Raw genomic sequence first — 23,267 nt, forward strand, 5'->3', positions numbered from 1 at the left:
TTCTTTCTTTCTTTCTTTCTTTCTTTCTTTCTTTCTTTCTTTCTTTCCTTCCTTCCTTCCTTCTTCCTTCCTTCCTTCCTTCCTTCCTTCCTTCCTTCCTTCCTTCCTTCCTTCTTTTTATGGAACACTTCATGAATTTGCATGTCATCCGTATACATGCTAATTTTTGTATTATTCCAGTTTTAGTATTTGTGCTGCCAGAGCAAGCACTGATGCCTCCCCTTCTAAGGACCTATATTTTAAAAAATTACTATAAAGTCAGTATAACTTTTTTATAAAGTTTATGGGGCGCCTGGGTGGCTCAGTCGGTTGAGCGTCCGACTTCGGCTCAGGTCATGATCTCACAGTCTGTGAGTTCGAGCCCCGCGTCGGGCTCTGTGCTGACCGCTCAGAGCCTGGAGCCTGTTTCAGATTCTGTGACTCCCTCTCTCTCTGCCCCTCCCCCACTTGCATTCTGTCTCTCTCTGTCTCAAAAATAAATAAACACTTAAAAAAAAATTTTTTTAAAAGAGAGAACTATCCTATGTAATCCTATCAGTATGACACATTGATTGATATTTACATGTGCCCCTGTAGTTTTTGAGCATATGTGTACATACTTCAAATGTTGTCATGGTAGTCATATAATTTTCTCAATTATTTTTTCACTTAATATTGTCACGCACATTTTTCTATGTTAATATGCAGTCTTCATAATTATAATTTATAAGGGTTCATAATTCCCTTGAGTGGATATATAGTATAATAACCATTTTTGTTACTGTCAAGTCATTTAAGCTTTTTTTTTTTTTTTTGCATTTATAAAGATTTACATTTAAGACTAGCAGTGGTAATGGTGGTGATAAAACCTTTCTTTGGGAGCTTCCTCAGCTAGACCTCAGACTTCTTAATAAACACAAGTATCATGATCCAGATTTGCTATGTGCTCAGGAATCCCACCTCCAGAACAGTGCTTCTCTAAGCATCTATGATGCAATGTCAGTTTTGTTCTGATTTCTAGTCTGTCATGCATCAGTTCCTTTTAAAACACAAAAACTGAAAAATGAAATGGAAAAGGAAACCAGTGACATACAAAATACAAGACCACAGTTTTTATTATTAGATTCAATAGACAGAAAGTCAGTCTGCCAAATTGCTGTAAAAGTCTGTACAGAGTTATTCTCCGTTTCTGTATTTACCTCGTTGAGGACTGTTATACCACGGCTTGTGGCCTGGTGCCAGCCTACAGATCATACTTCGGTATGCTGCTCCAGGATACCATAGCACCCTGCCTGCCTCATCTCTTGCTGGCAACTCTCAGCCACTTCGTTTCTCTACTGAGTTTATTTTCTTTTTAGCAAGCGATTGCCTCATCCACCTATTGTTATCACTTATACCTTTACTTCCCTTCTTATTCCTGTTTCTAAATGTGTGGTCTCAAAAAATAAATAAATAAATAAATTAAATAAATAAATAAATAAATAAATAAATAAATGTGTGGTCTCTTCTCTCTGAATTCCTTTTCTGCTGATCCTTCTATGACAACTTCTAATCTTTCCTCTGCCTTTACCCCTCACCAAGGTGTATATCATACCCCTCCCACCTCACCTGTCCAAGGCCATGTCTTAGGCTTCAATATTGTTCTTACCTGAGAACTCCTGGATTTTGGTCATCACAGAGTCTGAAGAGCCTCTCTCTAGCCTTACTTTCTCCTGCCCTTTTAAGAAACTTCATCATCTCCTTTGGTAGTTCTTGCCACATTAGGCCTGTGCCTGGAACCATCACCTCTTAGATTATTGCTATTACAGACTTCTCTAAACATGTGTGCATCTGTTAGTTTATCTTTCCTCTCTTGATCTTATAACTTCCTAGACCCAGCTTTTCTACTCTCTTAAAGTAATCTCAAGCTTAACATTCTTTTTTTTTTTATAAGAAGGTTTTTTATAATTTTTATTTTTTATTTTTTTGAGAGAGAAAGAGAGCAAGCAAGTAAGCATGGGGCGGGGGGGGGGGGGCGGGGGGAAGAGAGGGAGGGAGGGAGAATCCTAAGCAGGTTCCACGCCCAGCACAGAGCCCAACACAGGGATCAATCTCACGAACATGAGATCATGACCTGAGCTGATATCAAGAGTCGGACACTTAACCGACTAAGCCACTTCAAGCTTAATGTTCTTTTGTCACTTATATCCGAATATGATAAAAACGAAATACCCAGCCACCTTAAACTGAGTATGGCATTTTATTTTATTACCTCAGATTCTCCCTGACAAAAGTAAACTTTTAATCTTCTCTTCCAAATGTTGCCCAGTTCCCAAATATCCCATCAATGAGTTTGATGCTACCTTTTCTGCTATTTAAGTTAAAAATATCAAGGACAATGTAAAGAGTAATCCATCTTTTTTGTCTTACTAAAATAATGGGGCAAGTGCAAGAAGACAGGATCAAAGTTGTTGAGTGGCATAGCTTCAGTCTGGTCCCTGTTTAAAAAGTGTGTAAGTGCTTTTGTCTCTCATTGATTCTTGCAACTTTGAGGGGTCCAGGGCAGGTATCTGTTCTTGCCAGTCTAAACCTGGGGAGACTGAGACAGAGTGACTTGCCTGAGGTGAAGCAGTAAATGGTGACAGAGCTGGTCTAGAATCCAGATGTTCTGTGTAGTTCAGTACCTGTCAGTTACCATCCAGGATGGGGATCTTAGAATTATTGTAGTCCTTGGGAAACCTCCTCCAGGTTCCTCCACAGTTTGTTAGAAACAGAACAGAAAATATAACATTGCCCATGGGGAGAAGTTGTGAGATGTTATGTCACTCTCTTCCCCACAGCTCAGAGGGCAACCGAACTAGAATAGGTCTAAGGGAAGATGAAATTTTCAAGGGGTTGAAAATTCACTTTTATATATGAATAGCTTAAAAAGCCTGGAACTCTTTAGTCTGGAAAGGCAGCCTAAGCATATACGTAATCAGAATCTACGAAGCACTGAAGAGTAGGGATAATGAAAACACAGATTTAGTCACCTTGTCCTGGTTTGGATGAACCCCTTAAATATCGGGGGGAATATTTGGTGCAAAGTCTCTTGTTGCCACCCTTAAGGCAGAGGCCTGGTGAGATCCAGGTGCCGTTTCTCACTTGATGCTCCTGCGAACCAAACTGACACAACCACACACACACACACCCCTTCCCCCTGCATAGTTGAGCCTACTTGTTCACTTTGTCTCATACCACCAGATCTCTTAGCAAGGTAATTTGTGAATCCACTTTTGTGACCTTTTCTGCTGATTTTCTAGCTTCCAGTCACTGCAATCTTTATGAAATTGGTTCCCTGGTAATTTTTCATGTCATTTGTATCAGCCAGACACACTGCTACCTGCAGAGTCCTTCAGTGAGGCACGGGGTAGGCAAATGCCACCTTCTGTTTGCTGTCTTTAGAACGTTCTGCTGGCCACCCACTCTATACCCGTGGGCTCTGCTTTCACTCCACTGCTGTCCCCTTTTGGTTTTCCTAGTCCCACCTTCCTCCTTCCTCTCTTTCCCACTTCTCTGTCTTGTTCAAGGTTCCCTGAATCCTTGCATGAACCTCATTTTTGTTTACAATGCCATTGCCTTTTATCCCCTTAAATCAGTGTTTTCAAAATTGACTGAATATTACACACACTTGGGGAGATTTAAAAAATACCAACCCTTTGGCCCCAGCCCCAGAGATCCTGTTGTAGTTGGTGTGAGGTGTGTGTGGCCCCACAGGCAGCTCTTCAAGTGGGTGGCTAGGATTGGGAACCGTGACCTTAAATTGAAGTGTTACTCTCCTCCTAAGACCTCCTGCTCAAAGTGTGACCCATGGATCAGCAGCATTAGCATGCCTGGAAGCTTGTTAGAAATGCAGATTCTCGGGGCACCTGGCTGGCTCAGTTGGTGGAGTGTGTGACTCTTGATCCCAAGCCCCATATTGGGTGTAGAGATTACTTAAAAATAAAATCTTTAAAAAAAAAAAGAAAAAGAAATGCAGATTCTCTACTCCACCCCAGACCTACTGAGTCAGAATCTCTGTTTTAACAAGGTTCCAGTTGGATTTGTGCACATTAAGGTGTGAAAAGCCTGCTTTGAAACCTTCATACGTTTTCCAACCTGTTGCCACAACTGCAGCCTTTCCTTCTGTAGGTCTGTGCTTTTGCTGGCTGTGGAACCTACTTTCTCATCTCAGCTTTTAGAATTTAGAATTGAGAGTTTAGAGTATATGTTCTTTGATACATTTCAAATTCACGCCACCAAGATTTCTGGAATAGGCCCTGTGTGTAAGTAGGTGTGCTGGGGGGGGGGGGGGCAGCTCATCACGTGGCTCTTCTCTTTCTGACTGCAGGGCTGTGGCCTTCCCTTGCCCTTCACTGGCCTGCTTCCCCAGTATGTGGCTTTGACTGTTTTTTCCTTTCTGACTCTCAGCAGAGAGCTATTGCACATCGGAGGCTTCTGCAAGAACATTCACTTCCCCTTGGTTCTGACTTCCCGTTAGAGCAAGACAGTTTGTGAAGACAGCCCTGCATGTGATAAAGTCTGGTGTGGGGAGACCAGAGGAGGCTGCTTGGCAGCTGAATTACCCCTGAAAGCGGGCCTTTTTCCTGGAGGACAGGATATAGTTTGTTTAGGTCAGACTTTTTTTTCTTATGTGAGGTAGAAGAGCTCAAGAAGCAACTAGAAATTTGACCCAAGTTCTTTAGAGTCCTGACCTCCCAGCCCCACTCTCTGGAGTGCTCTGCATGTTTGTGACTGCATCCTGACGCCACTTGCTCACCACTGAGCTTCAGTTTTTAGCTTTCTCAGTGCAAGGGCCCTCCTTTGTTGCTTTGATTTTTTTTCTAGGGCTCACTGGTGGCTTGACTGGGACAGTGCCAGAGCAAGGGTGCATGTGGTAATGTTGATGATCCCATTCTGTTCTGAGATCCTTGACCTCTGGCAGAATGGTACCTTTGATAGCCTTTCCCAGATGAACACAATCCTGAGATGGTTTTCATAGAAAGCCTGGTTATGTTAATCAACTGAGACTTTGCCTTAATTTTGAGGGAGTGATTATGATTGGGGCAGAAGCAGCACATCAAGCTACTTTGAGAAATACATGTTTATCACCCAGATTTCTGTTGCGCAGGGAGGTTGCCATCATTCTCTATTCTGACCCCCCACTCAGCAGGTGATCTCGCTGCTGAAATAATTTCCTGCTATTTTTCCCAAGCTCTCTGGAGAATTTTATGAGGGAGTGTTTACAACTGTCTTTTCTGTTTGGCATATTATTATAGGAAAACTTGTTATTCCTCCATGCCTAGGTCATCACTCTTTAAACTGGGGCAGTGGGTCTCAGTGCTCAGATAACACTGAAGCTGTAAAACTACTGTGAGGAAATAGTGATTTGCCAAGACATATCGAAGAGTGAGATTTGGGGGAAGAGACTGGGTAGCTCGTGTATTGAAAGCATGAAGGCAGCTAAGAACATGAGTCTTAGGGAAGGGGAGGAGGCCTTTCTTGGCCTGCCTGCCTAAAGATAGCTCAGCTTTTTTCCTCTTATCTTGCAGACCAGTCCCTCTCCCCATTCTGGGGTGTCCAGGCAGGTGCGGATCAAAGCTTCCCAGTCTGCAGGAGATATAAATACCATCTACCAGCCCCCAGAGCCCAGAAGCAGGCACCTCTCTGTCAGTGAGTATTTCACCCCTTTTTTCCCTGTCATCTAATTTATCTGCCCATGCTTTTTAAAAATCAAATATTTATTAATTAAAAAACCATCATTTGTAGATTACTACCCTGTGCAAAATAATCCTCTGTGCCTTTATTTGGGGGGAATGGGTAGAGAAATGACTGGAATAGTGTCCCAACCCTCAAGGAACTTATAGTGTAACAACATGACGGCATGACCAAGTTCCTTTTGAATATGTCTGAAAAAGTGATCTCCTCAAACATCTGCTTGAAGACCTCCAACGACAGTCTACTCTCATTTTTTGTAACGTTTATTTATATTACTTTTGAGAGACAGAGCATGAGTGGGGGAGGGGCAGAGAGAGAGGGAAACACAGAATCCAAAGTGGGCTCCAGGCTGTGAGCTGCCAACAGAGAGTGCTACGCGGGGCTGAAACCCACGAACCATGAGATCATGACCTGAGCTGAAGTCAGATGCTTAACTGACTGAGCCACCCAGGCTCCCAGTCCACTCTCATTTTTGACCATCATTTTGCCAAAGAACTGGGAACTTGTGAGGTTAGGAGTCAGGTCCAAGTTTGAGTTTTGACCTTAGACCTCTTGCTTATGATTCCTGAAGAGTCCTTATGCTCTGAGGAAGATGTTGACCAATGAAACTCTTAGAAAATCAAACTAAGTTGTCTGGAAAGGACAGCAGACTGTTGACAGAGTATATATGATTGGCTAACTAGGAAGAAAGCTATGTAGCTGCTCCCAGGCCTCCCCAGGAAGGAAATCTCAGCCAGGTCTGTGCCTTATGCCAGATAATCCAATATTGTACTGGATCCCATTTCCCAAGTCTGAGGAGAAGGCCACATCCTGAATTGTGGCATCTGTATCAAGAAGGAAACCAGGCCTTCAAACATTTGTGGTGAGGTTGCTGCTGCTAGGAAGGCAAGTTCTCTTCATAAGGTAGAATTGCATCAAATTAAACTGCTCTCTGAAGATCTTGAGCTGAGCTTGGGGAGTTCTGAACATCATTCCTGCTGCTGAGCCTGTCTGTGAGTGATAAGCAGGAAGAATGTGTTACTAAGGCACTGACTTTGCCTTACTGAGTAATTTCAGGAACCTGAGCAAACACTGGTGGTAAGTGTTGCCCAGCTGAAGGTCCACATATGAGTTCCATATTTCTCTAACATTGTAAATAACTGGTGGCTATGTTTTTAATAAGCTGGTTGAGGAGAAAGAGCCAGAACCCCAGCAAGGAGACACTGTCCAGAACATCTCTAGTCCTGGTCTCCAGGTGCCCTGACTCTGCTAGAATGGCTTCTGTTCCAGAACCCTCAGAGAGACTGAGGGGCTGGAGGAGGGCAGTATTGTTCATTTGTACAGTAAGCAGTGAGGATCGACATGGGGCAGTGATTGGACCATTGGGCCTCCTGGTCCTAAGCAAGAGCCCATGATTTGTGTGTAGAGGCAGGGCCTAAATGCTAGGCATTGTTCTGAAGAGCCATGTATAGAATTTCCTTATCTGAGAATGCTGAGGAATAGGATTTTTATGAAGCAGTTCCTTTGTATCTAGAGATTGGGCAGTACAGCCTCCCAGCATGTATAGATCCTGGGTTCCTTCATTCGGCAAGCATGATATACCAGCCGTTGGGCTGAGATGACCGCTACAGTGGACACATGTACAATGAGGCTGCAGTGGAGGGCAGGGTGGGTGGGAGCACAGAACAGGCAATAACTGACTCTGCCCAGGCTTTGGAGAAGGTCTTCCACAGAAGAGGAAACACCAGAGCTGACACATGAAGATTTGTTTAGCATAGAGATATTCAAGGCACAGGAAGGGGTACCTGCCAGACATAATTGAAAAAGGTGTTGGGTTCCAAGAACCCCAGATGGTGTGGAGTGTGGCTCAGAGATCATGGGGGCCTTCTATAGGCAAGGATGAGGGGAGAGGGCTTTTTGACTGTTAGCCTGTGGAAATCTCACTTGTGCTTCAGACTGGCTGATGTATTTGGAGGAGAATAAAGGAAGGTGAGAAAGGATGCCTGGGCCACTTCCTAAGGAGCCTTTAATGCCCTTGGGCTTATTGGTAGGCAGTGGGAAGCCACTGAAAATGTTGCTCCCTTATGCCCGTCTCTGTTACAGTGTTTGTCACATTATCTCCGTATCAAATGACATTTTTATTCATTCATTTATTCACTTCAGGTTTAATTGTCAAAATATCAGCTATGTGCCAGAAACATGGGAAGGCAAAATGACCTGGCTTCTGCCCCTTATGTCTCTTATAGATGCATAAGACAATTTGTCTTTGGGAAGACAAATACTTACTTATCATGATGAGATTAATGTATGACTTACAGGCTGTGGCTGAAAGGTGTGTGGTGCTATGAGCATGTATAACAGAGGGATGTGCCCTGACTTGGGGGGCCAGAAAAGCCGTAGCCTATGATCCAGAGCATGAATGTGGGAATTTTGCAAAGGGAAACAGGGAAGAAAATCTGAGGCAGGGGGAGCTATACGTGTGGAGGCCTGCTGGCTGGGGGAATATGGTGTGACTGAGAAACAGAAAGAAGCCCTGAGGCTGGAGAGCTGAGAACAATGGGGAGGAACCATCTAAGGCCAGGGAGGGAGGCAGAGCCTTATGGTCCATGGTCCTATGATTAAAGATTTTGATCTTTAATGTTGAAAGCAGTGAAAATCCACTTTCTTGTTTTTAAAGTGAATAGAAATGGGTAATGTGACATACTCCAATTTGTGTTTTGAAAAGATTGCTCTAGCTACATTGTGGAGAACAGATTGCAGGGGAGCAAGAACAGATCAAAGAGAAACCATGTTGTGCTGTTTCGAAGGGGCACATGCACCCCAATGTTTATAGCAGTGCTATCGACAATAGCCAAAGTATGGAAAGAGCCCAAATGTCCATCGACAGATGAATGGATAAAGAAGATGTGGTATATATATACAATGGAGTGTTACTCGACAATCAAAAAGAATGAAATCTTGCCATTTGCAACTATGTGGATGGAACTTGAGGGTATCATGCTCAGTGAAATTAGAGAAAGACAAATATCATATGACTTCACTCGTATGAGGAATTTAAGAGACAAAACAGATGAACATAAGGGAAGGGAAGCAAAAATAATATAAAAACAGGGAGGGAGACAAAACATAAGAGACTCTTAAATATAGAGAACAAGCAGAGGGTTGCTGGAGGGATTGTGGGGGGGGATGGGCTAAATGGGTAAGAGGCATTAAGGAATCTACTGAAATCATTGTACTATATGCCAACTAACTTGGATGTAAATTAGAATGAATGGATGGAAGGAGGGAGGGAGGGAAGAAAGAAGAGAAACCATGTTAGGCTAAAGCAGTTTGGTCCAGAGGAAGAAGACAGAAGCTTGGATTAGGCTGGTGACAGTATTGGAGAGAAGGCACAGGTGTATTTGAGACATTTAGAAGGTAAAAACAACAGAACACAGCATTGTGGTGGTTCTCAAAGTGTGGTCTAGGGTGGGGACTCAGTGCAGGGGGTCCCTGAGATCCCTTCAGGGGGTCTGCGGTTTGCCTTTTTATTGATTCTCTCATGAATATACATTGGAGTTTTCCAGAGGTTACATGTGTGAGGTGATGTCATTGCTCTGATGGCTAATAGAATGTGTGCTTGTGTATTAATGTGTTTTCAAAAAAAAGCTGTTTTTTAAAGTTTATTTATTTATTTACTTATTTATTTATTTTGAGAGAGAAAGCACGAGTGGGGGAGGAGCAGAGAGAGAGGAGAGAAAGAGAGAATCCCAAACAAGCTGTATATTGTCAGCACAGAGCCCAGCTTGGGGCCTGATCTCTCACGAACTGTGAGATCATGACCTGAGCTGAAATCAAGAGCCAGATGCTCAACTACTGAGCCACCCAGGCGCCCTGTGTATTTGCAAAATTTTTGAGCTTTAATATCTAATACAGTGAATATCAATTGATAAAACCCTCTTAATAAAAGCTATTTGATGTCCTTGGTTTTTAAAGTGTAAAAGGGTTCTAAGACCAAAGATTTCAGAACTACCGTGATACTATATTGATTTTGCAGGGGTAGAATGAGCAGGAGATGAGTTACTGGTTTATGGATCTGGATGAATGGCACTGCCTTTCACCAAAACAGAAACGGTCGACGAGAGCCTGGTTTCGCATGCTGAGAAGAGGCAGACCTGATGTTTTAGAGGTTGAGTTAGAGGTGCCTTTGAGAGAGCTAAGAGGAGATAGCAAATGAACAGTTAGATATACAGGTCTCTAGAGGAGAAAATCAGGACTAGAAAAAAAAATTAGAAATTGTCCGCCTGAAGCCATGTGCCCAGGTGAGGGGCCCTAAGGAGAGACTGCAGAGTAAGAAGAAGCCTAGGACTGAGCCTTAGGAATCCAGACACTTCATGGCCAATTAGGGGAAGATGAACCTGCAAAGGACACAGCAAAGGAGTGACCAGAGAAACAGGAGGGGGTAGGGGGAGGCCTTACATGGTACCAGCCAGGTTGGAAAGGGCAGACCAAGGGCAACTTGTCGTTTGGTCCACAAATGTCTGAGTGCTTGCTGTGTTGGTGCAGCGTAAGGCTGTTTGGAAGTGGAAGGAAACAGGAAGAGGAAAGAGTCAGGGTTTAAGCATTGGGCAGTAGAAGAAGTGCTTGGAGTAGAAATGGGGTCAAGAAGCCTTAGCCATTCAGCCCCCCCAACCAGCAGGAGCAAGTGGGGTTTGCCTCCTCCCTCCACCAATATGAAGGAACCTGTATTTAGTGAGAGACAGTAACATGCACGTCATTCAGCCCCCACCGCACCGTGTTCAGTGATGGGGAAGTGCAAGTCCAATTTCAGATCACGCTATTTGTTTGAGGTTTTTCCTTATATTGAATTGAAAATCTGCCTTCTCTCACATTACCCAGTGACTCTGGTACTGCTCTCTTGAGCAACACAGATGTACAGATAACATCTTTCATCTGACAATTTTTCAACTATTTGAAACCATTTATCATGTTTACTTTTTGTTCTTTCCGTTGTAATATACATACCTTGAATTTTAATTTTTTCAAGCCAATTAGTCTATTAAACTAGTTCATGCTAAAAACTAAAGCAACAAACAAACAAAAACAACTAGGTGATGAGTTAACCCAAAAGAAAGATCCCTGTGGGGAGATCTGCAGACAAGGCAGATGGAGTTTCCCTATGTGACGATGCCCTTCCTCCTATCTTGCCTGTAGAAATTTTACCCACCTTTGAAGCCAACTCGAGCACCATTTTTTCCCATATACATTGGGTGGTGCCCTTAAGCCATGTAGCCAAGCCCTGCCACCTTCTGACTCATGTTCCGTCTAGTGTGTCTTGTTAAGTGCCTTTGCCTCTGTTCCCGCTCCATCTTATTCCTTGTCTTGCTACTGCAATCCCACAGTTAGGCAAACCAGATTGCAACCCCTAAGGAATGGGTAGTGGGGGAGCAAAGGCAATCAGTTCTTTCAAGGAGCTTGGTGGTGAAAGAAAATCAGAGATGGGTTAGTGGTTTATAGGAGAGGTAGACTGTAAGCTAGAGATCTGAGCATGCTCACCAGGAAGGGAGGCGCAAAGTCAGGTGAAAAGAGTGCTGAAGGTGGTGCCAAAGGAACCGTGGGGAAGCCGACTCCTGTGGCAGATGAAGCGAGGAGTGCAGGTAGAGGGTGCAGAATGCTTTGGCCAGGGGAAGGAGAGAAGGAAAAGTTCAGGCAGAGGAGGAGAGAAGTATTGAAAGGATGAGGTGACTGGAGGGAGCCATGGCAGCAGTGGGGTAGAGAGCTGTGCACAGTGCAGACCTCCTGTCCCCCCTGTCCTGGTGCAGTCGGAAGGGCGGGGCCTGGGATCACACAAGTCAGCTCCCTTCACTTCCACAGGGCTCTTCTCCTTGCCAGAAATTCTTCTGTGATGCTAGATGAGACCAGAAACTGTTTAGTAGTGGTGGCAACTTCAGAATAAAATGGGAATTTTGAAAGTTGAAACACATTAGGATGTCCTCCGGGTCTCATGGGATGAAATGTTCTGCACAGCCTGGTCCAGTGTGAGCACACTAAGAAATACTGGTTAAGATTTCCCACTGAAGAAGAAAAAAAGATTCAATTCCTCCCCCAATCTCATCTGCCCAGCAAGAGACAGCAGAGTTTAGAGAAAATAGTTGATGTCCAAAACAGCTATCTCTTTGTACTTGGAATGACCTGCACATTAACACTGACCCCAAACCCTAGAACTCCCTGCAGAGGCAACTTCCTGACTGCATCAGCTTCCTGACAGGAATCTCCTATGAGAACGGGTAGAATCTGAGAGCCAGTCTTTCAGCTTTGGGTGAGAGTTTTGCTCGGACTCTGCACTATGGGTTAAGGACCTAGCAGAGAGCTGGCATGGCCCGGGAGGAGCACAGACGGCCAGCAGCTTAAAGCCCTGGCTTTCTCCTTATGTGTAGAGCACCATCATGCAAAGCAGTGGGCCACTCTGGACACAGGCCTACTACTCTGCTTTGTTGCTTCAGCTGTTGCTGCTGGGGCCCCTTGGCACAAATGGCCTCATGAGAATAGAACAAGATTGGGCTGGAATGCCAGGGAAGGGCATCCCAGAGAGCCTGCTGTCCCTGCCATGCCTGCTTTCCAAGGCCTGAGTTGAGTGGTCTTGCTTGCATAGTGCTGTGATTTGTGCTGTCTAGCTCACTGCTGTCTCTGCTGGTAAATGTGGGCGCATCAGTGAGTCTTGCAGTCCAGTGTCCTGTCCTGTTCAGGTCCCTGTCTTACTTGGTCTCGACTGCTGTTGTAGCCCCCAATTTCTGAATTGAAGATAAAAACAAAACTGAAAATGCTCTGGAGCAGTTCTGCCAACTCCTGGTTTTTCCATTTGCTTCCTCTGATAGCCATTGGTTTGAGGAGACTTCCCTTTCCTGCCCCAAGCTGTGGGCCTGTGCACAATAGCCCCTGGCCCATTGCCCATCAGATAATAAGGCTGGCTCTCTGCAGGCAGCAATGTGTATTGGAAAAAGTGAAAGTCTCTGGCTGGAAATAAAAGCTCAGAAAACCTTTGCTATTTTCCCCCAGCCCCTCCTGGGTCTGTAGTGCTGGCCTTGTGAGCCAGTCCCATCCTACCTGGAAAACCAGGGGAGAGTTCAGTGGCAGCTGGTGAAGAAGAGAATGGATGTTGCATTCTTGGATATTCTATCCCAGGGAGGCTTCACCTAGACACTCCATGTAACAGACTGGGGCAGTTCATCCTGTCTGCGGATAGTTTAGATCCCTGTCTGGGGATTTCATCAATAAGTGGGTTTTTCTTTTTCTCTCATCAGTCCCTTACAAGAGACATTTTTTGTTCATTCTAGGTCAGATGTGTAATACCTTTTTACCCCAGCACGTATTGCTCAGGGTTCAGGTGCACAGAGTAGAATCCACTCTAACTAGTTTCAGGAAGAATAGATTTAGTGCACATCTTGGCTTACAGGGTGGAGAGAGAGAGAAACAGACACCACAGAGCTACTCCCTCTTCTGTAATCTGGAAGCTACCAGATTCAGAAGCACAGTGCCCCTCTGCTCTGCTTCACACCACATACATAGAGGATGCCTGCGTCTGTGTCTTGACATCGGAAAAACTGGAGACCAGGTGTGGGGCCTCTGGTAACACTGCAGCAGGAAAACCGCGGCTCCCATGACTGTGTCCAGGAGCGGTAGGAATAGCAGGAAGCCATCTCAATCTCACACAAGTGCATCTGATTGGCTGGACCCCAGGGGGTCTTAGATGTAATAGCTTTTAGCTGATTAACTTCGAAAGTGCAGGAAGGCATACCTGAAGCGTGGAATGGATCTTGAGTCTAACCCATTTTATCGGCCACATACAGTGAAGGAAACGAATGGAATTCTGCTGAGCTCCTACCTTGTACCAGCCTCTGCAACAGACATTTGGTCCGACCTGGTCCTGTGTCTGCTCCTCTCAAGGGCACATCCTGGGCTCTGTTGTAAAAGATCTTGTTTCTGTGCTCTAGGCTCCCAGAACCCCGGACGAAGCTCACCTCCCCCTGGCTATGTGCCTGAGCGGCAGCAGCGCATTGCCCGGCAGGGGTCCTATACCAGCATCAACAGCGAGGGGGAGTTCATCCCAGAGACCAGTGAGCAGTGTGTGAGTATGGGGTCCGGGATATGCCTTGGAGTGTGTCAGACCAAGGCTATAAAGGGGCTTCTCAGTGGTCGCTAAGAGCGACTAAGAGCACTCTGAGCTCTTAGAAATCACCTTCGGTTCCTTGCCATTTGGCTCTCTCACAATATGGCAGCTTCTTCAAGGCCAGAAGGAGAATCTCTTGCTCCAGTCTGTGGATCATAAAATGTAACATGAAGATGGAGTCATCAAATGTAACATAATCACAGGAATGAACATGCCACCCTCTTTGCCATAGTCTGTTGACTAGAAGCAAGTTACAAGTTCTCCCCTTATTTAAGGGAAGGGGTTTATACAAGGCTGTGACTCATTGTGGGGGTCACTCTAGGGTACGTCCTCCGGAACAGCTTACCCATTTCAATGGCTAACTTTTTAACTAGTGGCTCGCTTGATGAAAATGACATTTTAGCTTGGTGAATTCAGCGAGAGCGAGATCTCTGGCTTCGTTCTGAAGTCTTGTCACAGAAGCTTTGCTTTGATTGCGTAAGAGAAGGATCTGCACTTATAAATGTTTAGGAGTTGGTCTGGGAAAGGGGGATTTCTTAAGAGTAAAGTGTCCAGTAGAAGGACCAGCACTATCACATGAGGGATTTTACAAAAAAACTGATCCTTGTAACTTTTCTTTCCCCTAAAACTGATTCTTACAACTTTTCTTTCCCCATGATAGCTAATCTCTGAAAGCATTATCCAAACTATACAGGCTGTGAGAAGCCCTTTACACTGCTTCTTCTCTCTTCTGTTAACTCTTGCTTTCCAGATAAAATTATGTTTATGGAGTGCTTTTAGATAAGGATTCCCTTCTTAGGTATTTTACTGACTATTCTTTCTGTTTTCTTTAACCAGAGCACTTCTGGACATTGGCTGTGTTAGAGGTGACTTGGGTGTAAAATCTCAGATTGCAAATGAGTTTATTGCCTTTGGTCTTGATCCCTCCCTGTGGCCCTATATTCTGGTCCTTTTACTTCTTTGTTTTACCTGGCTAGCCCTAGAAGGTGTGGGAGTATTGGACTCCTAGAGAGGACAGACTTTTAGAAAGAGGCCAAAGAAGGAATGCATAGGTCCTTCCCTGGTGCCCCGGCCTCTTTAGCTAAAGTGAATTGTTCCTGGTAACGGACCATTCAAGATAAATCCACTTAATGGAGACCAAAACATGTATGTAGTGAAAGAATATTCAATTGGGCCTTTCTGGAAAAGTGAAACTAAGATAAGTTTATTTTGTTGTTTCTTTAATCAGATTAAGGAGATAGTTGCATCTATTTGCTAATTTTTAGAATGAACAAAAGCATGATTCAGGTAAAATTTTTTGGCTTAATTTTTATATCAAAAATTTTGTTAACACAATGTAACTTCCTTGACTTCCCCTTTGATTTCTTCAGCATTGTCATAAAGATTGTCCTTTTTGGGGGCTCCAGGGCATCTCAGTAGGTAGGTTGAACGTCCAACTTCGGCTCAGGTCATGATCTCACGGTTTGTGAGTTGGAGCCCTGCATTGAGCTCTTTGCTGTCAGTACAGAGCCCACCTCAGATCCTCTGTGTCCCTCTCTCTGTGCCCCTCCCCTCGTTGCTCTCTCTCTCAAAAATAAATAAACATTTTTTTAATGTTTATTTTTGAGAAAGAGAGAGACAGAGTGAGTGAGGCAGGGGCAGAGAGTGAAGGAGACACAGAATCCGAAGCAGGCTGCAGGCTCTGAGGTGTCAGCACAGAGTCCAACACGGGACTCGAACCCACGAACCGTGAGATCATGACCTGAGCTGAAGCTGGACACTCAACCAACTGAGCCACCCAGGCGCCCCTCAAAAATAAGTAAACATTAAAAAAAATTATCCTTTTTTACAGAAGACTTCGCAGGATTCAGTGAATTTTCCAAAGGCCCCTTTTGAACCTTTGGTATTCCTGCTTCATCATACCTGCCATGTTATTGTACTTGCACATTCTTCTTCTGTTAACTGGTCTCTCTTTGAAATTATGGGCAAGATGGACCCTAGCATTAAATAGGAAGAGATAATTTGAGTTGGAAACTAATTTTATGAAAGTTGTTAGTGGATTTTCATAAGTCTGATTTCTGCTTCTCTATGTAATTTTTAACTTTGTCTCTCAGATAATGAATACGCTGATAGGGAATACCCCCTTAGGCTAAATGAAGGGAGTTTAGTTGGAGAAAAAACTAATCTGAAGGCTTTTTATTACTGCATTCGACCAAGGGCCAGAGAAACACTTTAACTTACATAGTAGGTACTTATTGCTTGTATATGAGAACCAGGAACTAGGAAATTTTTCATCTGTATCAGCTGTACAATAACTAGTTTCATGACTTTAAACAAGTCTCCTAACCTTCTAGACCTGCAGTGATTTGTCTGTGAAATGAGGACAATACTTGTCTTTATAAATTTTAAATTATGGAGTGTAAACAGAAGCATTACAGTCCCACCCAGATGCACTGGAAGCCTCTGCAGGGTAGTACCAGCTCCATCGCCAGGCTCCCAATGTTCACGAGCCAACAAAATGCCAACAGGAGAAGTAGCATCTCTGCTTTGCTCTCCTGGCAGAGCTCCTTGGGATGCTGGCCAGGCACTTTTCTCACTCCTGGAAACTTGCCTTTCAAACTATGGGGGAGAATGGTACCTTCCTAATTATTCTTCCCACTGCACAGGCAGAGAAAGGGCACTTTCATATTTTGACAAAAAGCACCATTTGCTGGACTTGGCTGGGCCGTAAAGCCCTGAGTCACCTGGCTGGGATTGGGTTTTATTGTATGACTTGCCTTGCAGATGTTGGATCCTCTGAGCAGTGCTGAAAATTCCTTGTCAGGAAGCTGCCAATCCTTGGACAGGTCAGCCGACAGGTACGGGACTGTGGCTGCTCTGGGGGTTAGTGCGTAGGCATTTTTGGGACTGGTGGGCTGAGGAAATAGAGTTAGCTAGTATGTCTCTGATCTAGACACTGGTCTGCAGACCCATGGTTAAAGCATCATGCTTCTGGGAAAGAAATCTCTTTCTGGGATGCCTAGCCATCTCCTTAATTTTTCAAATACCGTGAAGAATGTTATGTTTGTATAGTTTGATGAATGTAATAGAAGCTCATGATAGCAATTCACATGTGTTAAATGCTTGCTCTGTTATTCTGAGTGCTTGACATGTTCTGAGGTTCTGTATAATATACACGCTGCTCTTGTGCTCTTGGCCTCATTGCTGTGATCTGGCCCGACAGGCAGTGAAGTTCAATGTTTTTGGGGACAAAACTGAATTGTTACCTGTGGGTTTACCTTATTTTTTTTCCTCCAAGTGTTTCTGGCGGAATAAGACACTGGGCTATAAAAACCAGAAAACAAAATATCCAGACTGCCTAGCTTACCATGCTGCTTGGTGTGGAATTTTGTTCACACACTTGGAGAGGGAACAAGTGCTATCTTTTACATACCAAATGGTTCTGTGGAGCTGATTCACCCATCAGCAGGGGTATGTTTAGAGTTGGCTTTAGCACTTATCCAGCCAGCCTCTCACCTTGACCTTGTTATTTCCAATAGCACATTTGATCATGTCTGGCTGGGCTTAGGGCTGTGGTCAGAGGCTTTGGAGCAGGTTTGAGATTTTTTTTTTTTTTTTCCCTGTGTGTAACTGATTAATTGTTCATATGGGTACTGACCTTGTGACTATCGCCAGATCTGTATTACGTCTTTCCTAACATATCTGAAAACTGATGAGCAGTGTCATAGAATTCAGTCATAGTTACTTGCTAGTATCCAGCTCATAGCCTTGTCAGGGGCTTGCTCTTCAGCCAGAGTAGCAAGAAGGCCCAGGCAAAAGAGCCAGGAGTTACTTCCACAAACTGTAGGCTCTGCCAGGACAGGGACCAACTCTGGCTTTGGGTTATCTCCTAAGCTTTGTGGCTGAGCAGGGGTGGGGAGTGGGGTGGGCAGTGGGACAAGACTACAGAAAATCTAGTAGTTGTGAAGTAGGGGGCGGCCCCTGTGTCATTGCCTTGACCGTTTCTGACCTGTGGCTCTCTCAAAAGGCACTTACATGTAAGGGAGAAGACCCTTCAGGTGAATGCTAGGAAAGATAGCTAAATGTACCCACTTGGTTCTTGGGTTTTTCCTCTGCCCCTTCAATACTTTGTTTTCTTTCGCTTGGGAGTGAAACCCAGTGACCTGGACTTACTCCCTTGAGGCCCAGCCTAAAGCATAGGGCTTTCCTCTCCTCCTCTTTATGGGATCTGGAGCCATATAGAGCCCAGCTCCACCAAGTAGAAGTCCAATAGCTTGGGACAAGTCCCTTAACCTCTCTATTCCTCAGTTTCTCCATCTCTAAAATGGGATGGTGGTGATTAGTCTGAAAGGAAGATGCTTGGTATTGTTGCTATTTTTATTATTGCCCTGGACAAGGGAGTTTTTTCAACTCTTCCCCTGTTACTAAGGTGGGAGGAATGGGCAAGAAGGGAAAGTGTTGTGCTGCCAAGGTGGAATTTGGGAGGCCTGGAGGGGTTTATTATTCAAGGTTCTGTCAGATTTGGGCCTCAGACTAGTAAAGAGAAAGTAGTAGAAGGCTGAACTCAGAAGAGGGCCATTTCTCTCAAACTCTGCTTCCTTCCCAAACTGTGAGAACAAGACTCCACACCAAACAGCTAAGCAGTTTGGATATCTTGTTTTCTGGGTTTTCTATCCCATGTAATGATGCGGGAGGGAGTTAGAAAAGGGAGTCCATCTGGATATCCTGCCTTCTGCCCTAGTGGGCAGCCTTTTGAAGTACACTGAGCCGATGTCCACGTCGTGATTTCGTTTTGTTTTTTCCAGCCCATCCTTCCGGAAATCGAGGATGTCCCGAGCCCAGAGCTTCCCCGACAACAGACAGGAGTTCTCTGGTGAGTTCCCCAGAGTCTGGATGAGTACTACAGGGCTTCCGGGTGGGGCTGCAGGCATTCTACTCTTGCTAGCTGAGTTGGGAAGCCAGGTCTGTACTTTAGTTCTCCTCGGGCCTGCTGTCCTGAGGTCTCAGGTGACATAGGGGCTTAAATGGCTTACTCACATTGATCTACCCAGAAACCAGCGATTCCTCTATCTTATTCAGAGCGGGAAACTCAGCTGTATGACAAAGGGGTCAAAGGTGGAACCTACCCCCGGCGCTACCACGTATCTGTGCACCACAAGGACTACAATGAGGGTGAGTGCACCTCCACCCTGCCCCCTGCTGGCTCTCTCAGAACGGACTCAGGTAGAGCTTTGCCACACAAAAGCACTGCCAGGGGCTGGGCCTAGGCACCCCAGACCCCATGTTTCTTTTCTTTATTCCTGAGAAAGTGTGCCCAGACTTGAGGCACTAGAGACTGAGGGGACATGGGGGAAAGGACGGCATTTGGAAACCAAGATGCTGGCACTGGGAACACTGTCCTTTGTCTGAGCGTGCTCCATGACACCAGCTCTCCAGCGCCCTCTTCTGCCCCATGGCAGCAGACAGAATGGAGCTTCCACAAAGGTTTGATTTGGGATTACCATGCCAGGGAAGACAGACTTCAGCAGTGGATTGGCCTTGTGAGTGATGTGGCACCCGAGGGCCAGCCCCGTGCCTTCCCTTTGGCCAGGGCTTCCTGAGCCATCTGTGGCTGCCTTCTAATTCCTGCTTTTGTCCTGATTCTCAGGGTGCTTGTGACATGAACCATTCTGGCTTGAGTTAGGTGAAAGGGCAAATGGTGAGGGTGAATGATGTGACGTGCACAATTAGCCTGGTGGGCAGGGGTCTGACTTGCTCTTCTCTGGCCCCTGCACTCCTTCAGGCAGAAGAACATTTCCCCGAATACGGCGTCATCAAGGCAACCTCTTTACACTGGTGCCATCCAGCCGTTCCCTGAGCACAAATGGCGAGAACATGGGTTTGGCAGTGCAGTACCTGGACCCCAGAGGGCGCCTGCGGAGCGCGGACAGCGAGAATGCCCTCTCTGTGCAGGAGAGGAACGTGCCTACCAAGTGTGAGGAGTGGGCCCTGGCTAGGAGGAGACTGCCCAGGGGGTGCTCAGACAAGCGGCAGGGCAGGAGACCGGTGGTCCACCAGGCTCGTTCAGCTCAGCAGCAAGCTGCTCTGGCCCATCCTCACCACACTGAAAGAGCCTGTGGGTCAGCAGCAGGTCCCTCAGTCCACTGCTGTGCAACAAGCCACTTCCCCTCTCTGGTCTCTAGTTTGACCATGTTTAACCAGAAGAGCAGTGTTCTCGGTCCTTGCCGTGTTAAGATATTTAGGGGGACGCCTGGGTAGCTCAGTCAGTTAAGCGTCTGACTCTTGGTTTCAGCTCAGGTCATTATCTCACAGTTCATGAGTTCGAGCCCTGCATCAGGCTCTGTGCTGATGGTGCGGAGCCTGCTTGGGATTGATTCTCTCTTTCCCTCTCTCTCTGCCCCCCTAAATAAAATAAATAAACTTAAAAAAATATTTAGGGACTTAGCAAATAAAGATATTTGATCAATGCAGAGGAGCATTTAACCATGACGTTAGCTAATCATCTGCTTCTCAGGACTTGGGCCTAATGGTCCAACTGATTGGGGCACTGGGCCTGCTCCAGGTGGGTGGGGATGCTGGGCTGAGAACTAGAGGGGGTCTTGAGCCAGAGGTGCCATCACAAAGCCTCTGGAAACCAAGGCAACATCTCAGTAAATAATGTGCCCGAGCTAATGCTCTTTCCTTCCATTGTCGTGTAGCTCCTAGTGCCCCCATCAATTGGCGCCGTGGGAAGCTCCTGGGCCAGGGTGCCTTCGGCAGGGTCTATTTGTGCTATGACGTGGACACAGGACGTGAACTTGCTTCCAAACAGGTCCAATTTGACCCAGACAGCCCTGAGACAAGCAAGGTACTGCCTTCCGCATGGTCTGGCTTACAGTCCCCCACCCCCTCCCCAATAAAAATGCCTGTCTTGTTGCATAAACTAATTGCTCGAGATGCTGCAGGATCTTTCCCCCATTATTCTTCTTCCCAAGTTCCCTTGCTCTCCACTCTGGCCATGGCTATGGGGCAAAGGGACTGTGGTCCAAAGAGCATCAAACCCTACAGGGGAGGGATTAGGTATGAGGAACTAATTTGATGCCAAAGTACCAAACCACCCAAACCGAGAGGCAGTGGCCAGTCCTGGCCACCCTCACCAGATGCACAGTCTCTCTCAGCCCTCAGTCCAGGAAGGAGCTTATCTTTGGAGTTCAACTGTGATTGTGGCCTGTACTCCAGTCTGAGTGGACAAATAGAGCAGTTACCATAACTAAGCACCACAGCCCATTCTCCCATCCCACTGCCTGCCCTCTTCCAGCATGGGAATGCTACCGTCCCATGGGCTACCCAGCGTTGTGTCCAAGGGCCAAACAGTTGGGAGAGACTCCCTTGCTCCAGCTGAAGTTCCCGAGGCAGACAGACCCCTCTAAAGTCACTTACTAGGGAAGTTGAGCTGATCCCACATGGGCAGAGCCAGGACCCTGGAAGCCAAGGTGACCACTGAGCCCCTCCCACAGGAGGTGAGTGCCCTGGAGTGTGAGATCCAGCTGCTGAAGAACCTGCAGCACGAGCGCATAGTTCAGTACTATGGCTGCCTGCGGGACCGTGCCGAGAAGACTCTGACCATCTTCATGGAGTACATGCCAGGGGTATGTGCTCCTTGGTGCATGTGGGACACACACAAAGGAGGGCCAGACTTGGGCCGTGGGCTCCAGGGGAGGGGCCCCTTGGACATGCTTCTGATTACTTGGGCCACCGGAGGCTCAGGGAAGAAGGTGAGGTGATACTCAAAAGTCAGGGGGGGTCCTCCATCTGGCCACAATGACGGTGTGAGATGTGAAGTGTCCCAGGTCACCCTGACCCAAAGCTTACAGGGTGATTGCACCGTCCAGTAAGTACTGCCTATAGCTGGTGCAGAGGGCCTTCCCTTCTGGATGCGGGTCACACGTTGCTTGACGGAAGGGCTGCCTCATACTGTTTTCCAAGCAAAGCCTGGTGCGTTGCTCATGGTGGGTGGCTAAATTGCTCCTGCTACAATGCTGGGGGCTTGAAATAGCCTTGCCCCTTCCTACCCCTTCCTGAGCTGACTCCCTCTGACTCCTGTGGCTGTAGGGCTCAGTGAAAGACCAATTGAAGGCCTACGGAGCTCTGACAGAGAGTGTGACTCGCAAGTATACCCGGCAGATCCTGGAGGGCATGTCCTACCTGCATAGCAACATGATCGTTCACCGAGACATCAAGGGTGAGCAGGCACAAGCTGTGGGGTCCCCAAGACCTGACCACTTAAGAATTCTGGATTTTCTGAAAAGTGGGACCTTAATTGCTTCTTTGGGGGATTGGTGCAGATTGGTTGAGCACTTTGGGAAAATACTTGTTGCATGTTGTGCAGTTGTTGGCCCTGGTGATGATCATTTCATGCTGTAGGGCTGAGCCAATAGCGTGTTTCTATTCATGTCCAATTCATGGTAGAGTCCATCCTCTTCAGCAGCCCTGTGACCTGGGAAGGCAGGGGGAAAGGGTGGATGGTAGAAAATGCCCAGAGGGTGGCAGCCTCTGTTCTTTCATGCCTTAGGAGCCAACATCCTCCGAGACTCTGCTGGGAACGTGAAGCTGGGGGACTTTGGGGCCAGCAAGCGCCTGCAGACCATCTGCATGTCGGGCACAGGCATGCGCTCGGTCACGGGCACACCCTACTGGATGAGCCCTGAGGTGATCAGCGGTGAGGGCTACGGAAGAAAGGCAGACGTGTGGTGAGTGCCGGGGACGTGCTGGGATGGCATATCTGTGTCTGGTCTGTAGTGACTCCAACCTAGAAATGAGCTCATTTGAAATGTTTCAGTGTGGTGGGAGGAAGAGGAGGCTCCCCTCCTGGCAGCTGGGTCATATGCAGGGAAGTGGGTGCCTGCAGCAGCCCATAGGGCAAATGCGTTGCGTTTTAACCCCAGATAGCACCGGTTTGTTATTGCTGGGAACTTAGGCCACAGAAAACATCCCTAAAGGAAGTAGCACCCATTCTGAAGGCCTGGGTCAGTCTCTAAATATTAGCAAGCTTCTTCCTTTCCTAGCATTCAGATGGCTTGCATTTGCTCGCCCCAACTTTATGTCCATCCTCTGAAAGGGCCCGGAGGTCGTGAGAGCATCTCTTCCCCTCACGATGTCATTGTGGTAGGCTGAGTATGGTTCCCTGAAGGTGCCCACGTACTGACCCCATAACCTGTAAATGTCTCCTTACGTGGCAGAGGGCCTTTGCAGATAGGATTAATTTAAGACTTTTGTGATGGAGAGATTATCCTGGATTATCCAGGTGGGCTCAGAATAATTGCAAAGGTCCTTACAAAAGAGAGGCAGCAGGCCAGAGTGGGTAGCAAGTGATGTGACAGTGGAAGCAAGAAGCTGGAAGGGGACATGAACCAAAGAGTGCTGGCAGCCTCTCCAGGCAGAGCCTCTGAAAGGAGCCATCCCTGCTGACATGTTCACCTTAGCCCATGGA

The 23,267-nt window shown here is 46.4% G+C and overlaps 1 protein-coding gene across 4 annotated transcripts in view; it reads left to right on the forward strand.

Annotated features, from left to right (window-relative positions):
- The window catches only part of MAP3K3 (mitogen-activated protein kinase kinase kinase 3), a 59,527-nt gene that overhangs the window by 33,100 nt on the left and 3,160 nt on the right, over nucleotides 1–23,267 (forward strand). For all 4 annotated transcript variants that reach the window (XM_040452057.1, XM_040452056.1, XM_040452058.1 and 1 more), the window contains 10 exons: nucleotides 5,529–5,649; nucleotides 13,644–13,777; nucleotides 16,583–16,656; nucleotides 18,604–18,671; nucleotides 18,878–18,970; nucleotides 19,581–19,772; nucleotides 20,497–20,645; nucleotides 21,295–21,426; nucleotides 21,890–22,019; nucleotides 22,350–22,527. In XM_040452057.1, the coding sequence (XP_040307991.1) occupies nucleotides 5,529–5,649; nucleotides 13,644–13,777; nucleotides 16,583–16,656; nucleotides 18,604–18,671; nucleotides 18,878–18,970; nucleotides 19,581–19,772; nucleotides 20,497–20,645; nucleotides 21,295–21,426; nucleotides 21,890–22,019; nucleotides 22,350–22,527 (1,271 nt within the window). The remainder of the gene's footprint in view (nucleotides 1–5,528; nucleotides 5,650–13,643; nucleotides 13,778–16,582; nucleotides 16,657–18,603; nucleotides 18,672–18,877; nucleotides 18,971–19,580; nucleotides 19,773–20,496; nucleotides 20,646–21,294; nucleotides 21,427–21,889; nucleotides 22,020–22,349; nucleotides 22,528–23,267) is intronic.

The sequence above is a fragment of the Herpailurus yagouaroundi genome, unplaced genomic scaffold, assembly GCF_014898765.1.
Source record: "Herpailurus yagouaroundi ecotype Mexico unplaced genomic scaffold, PumYag 206, whole genome shotgun sequence".
NCBI lineage: Eukaryota > Metazoa > Chordata > Mammalia > Carnivora > Felidae > Herpailurus > Herpailurus yagouaroundi.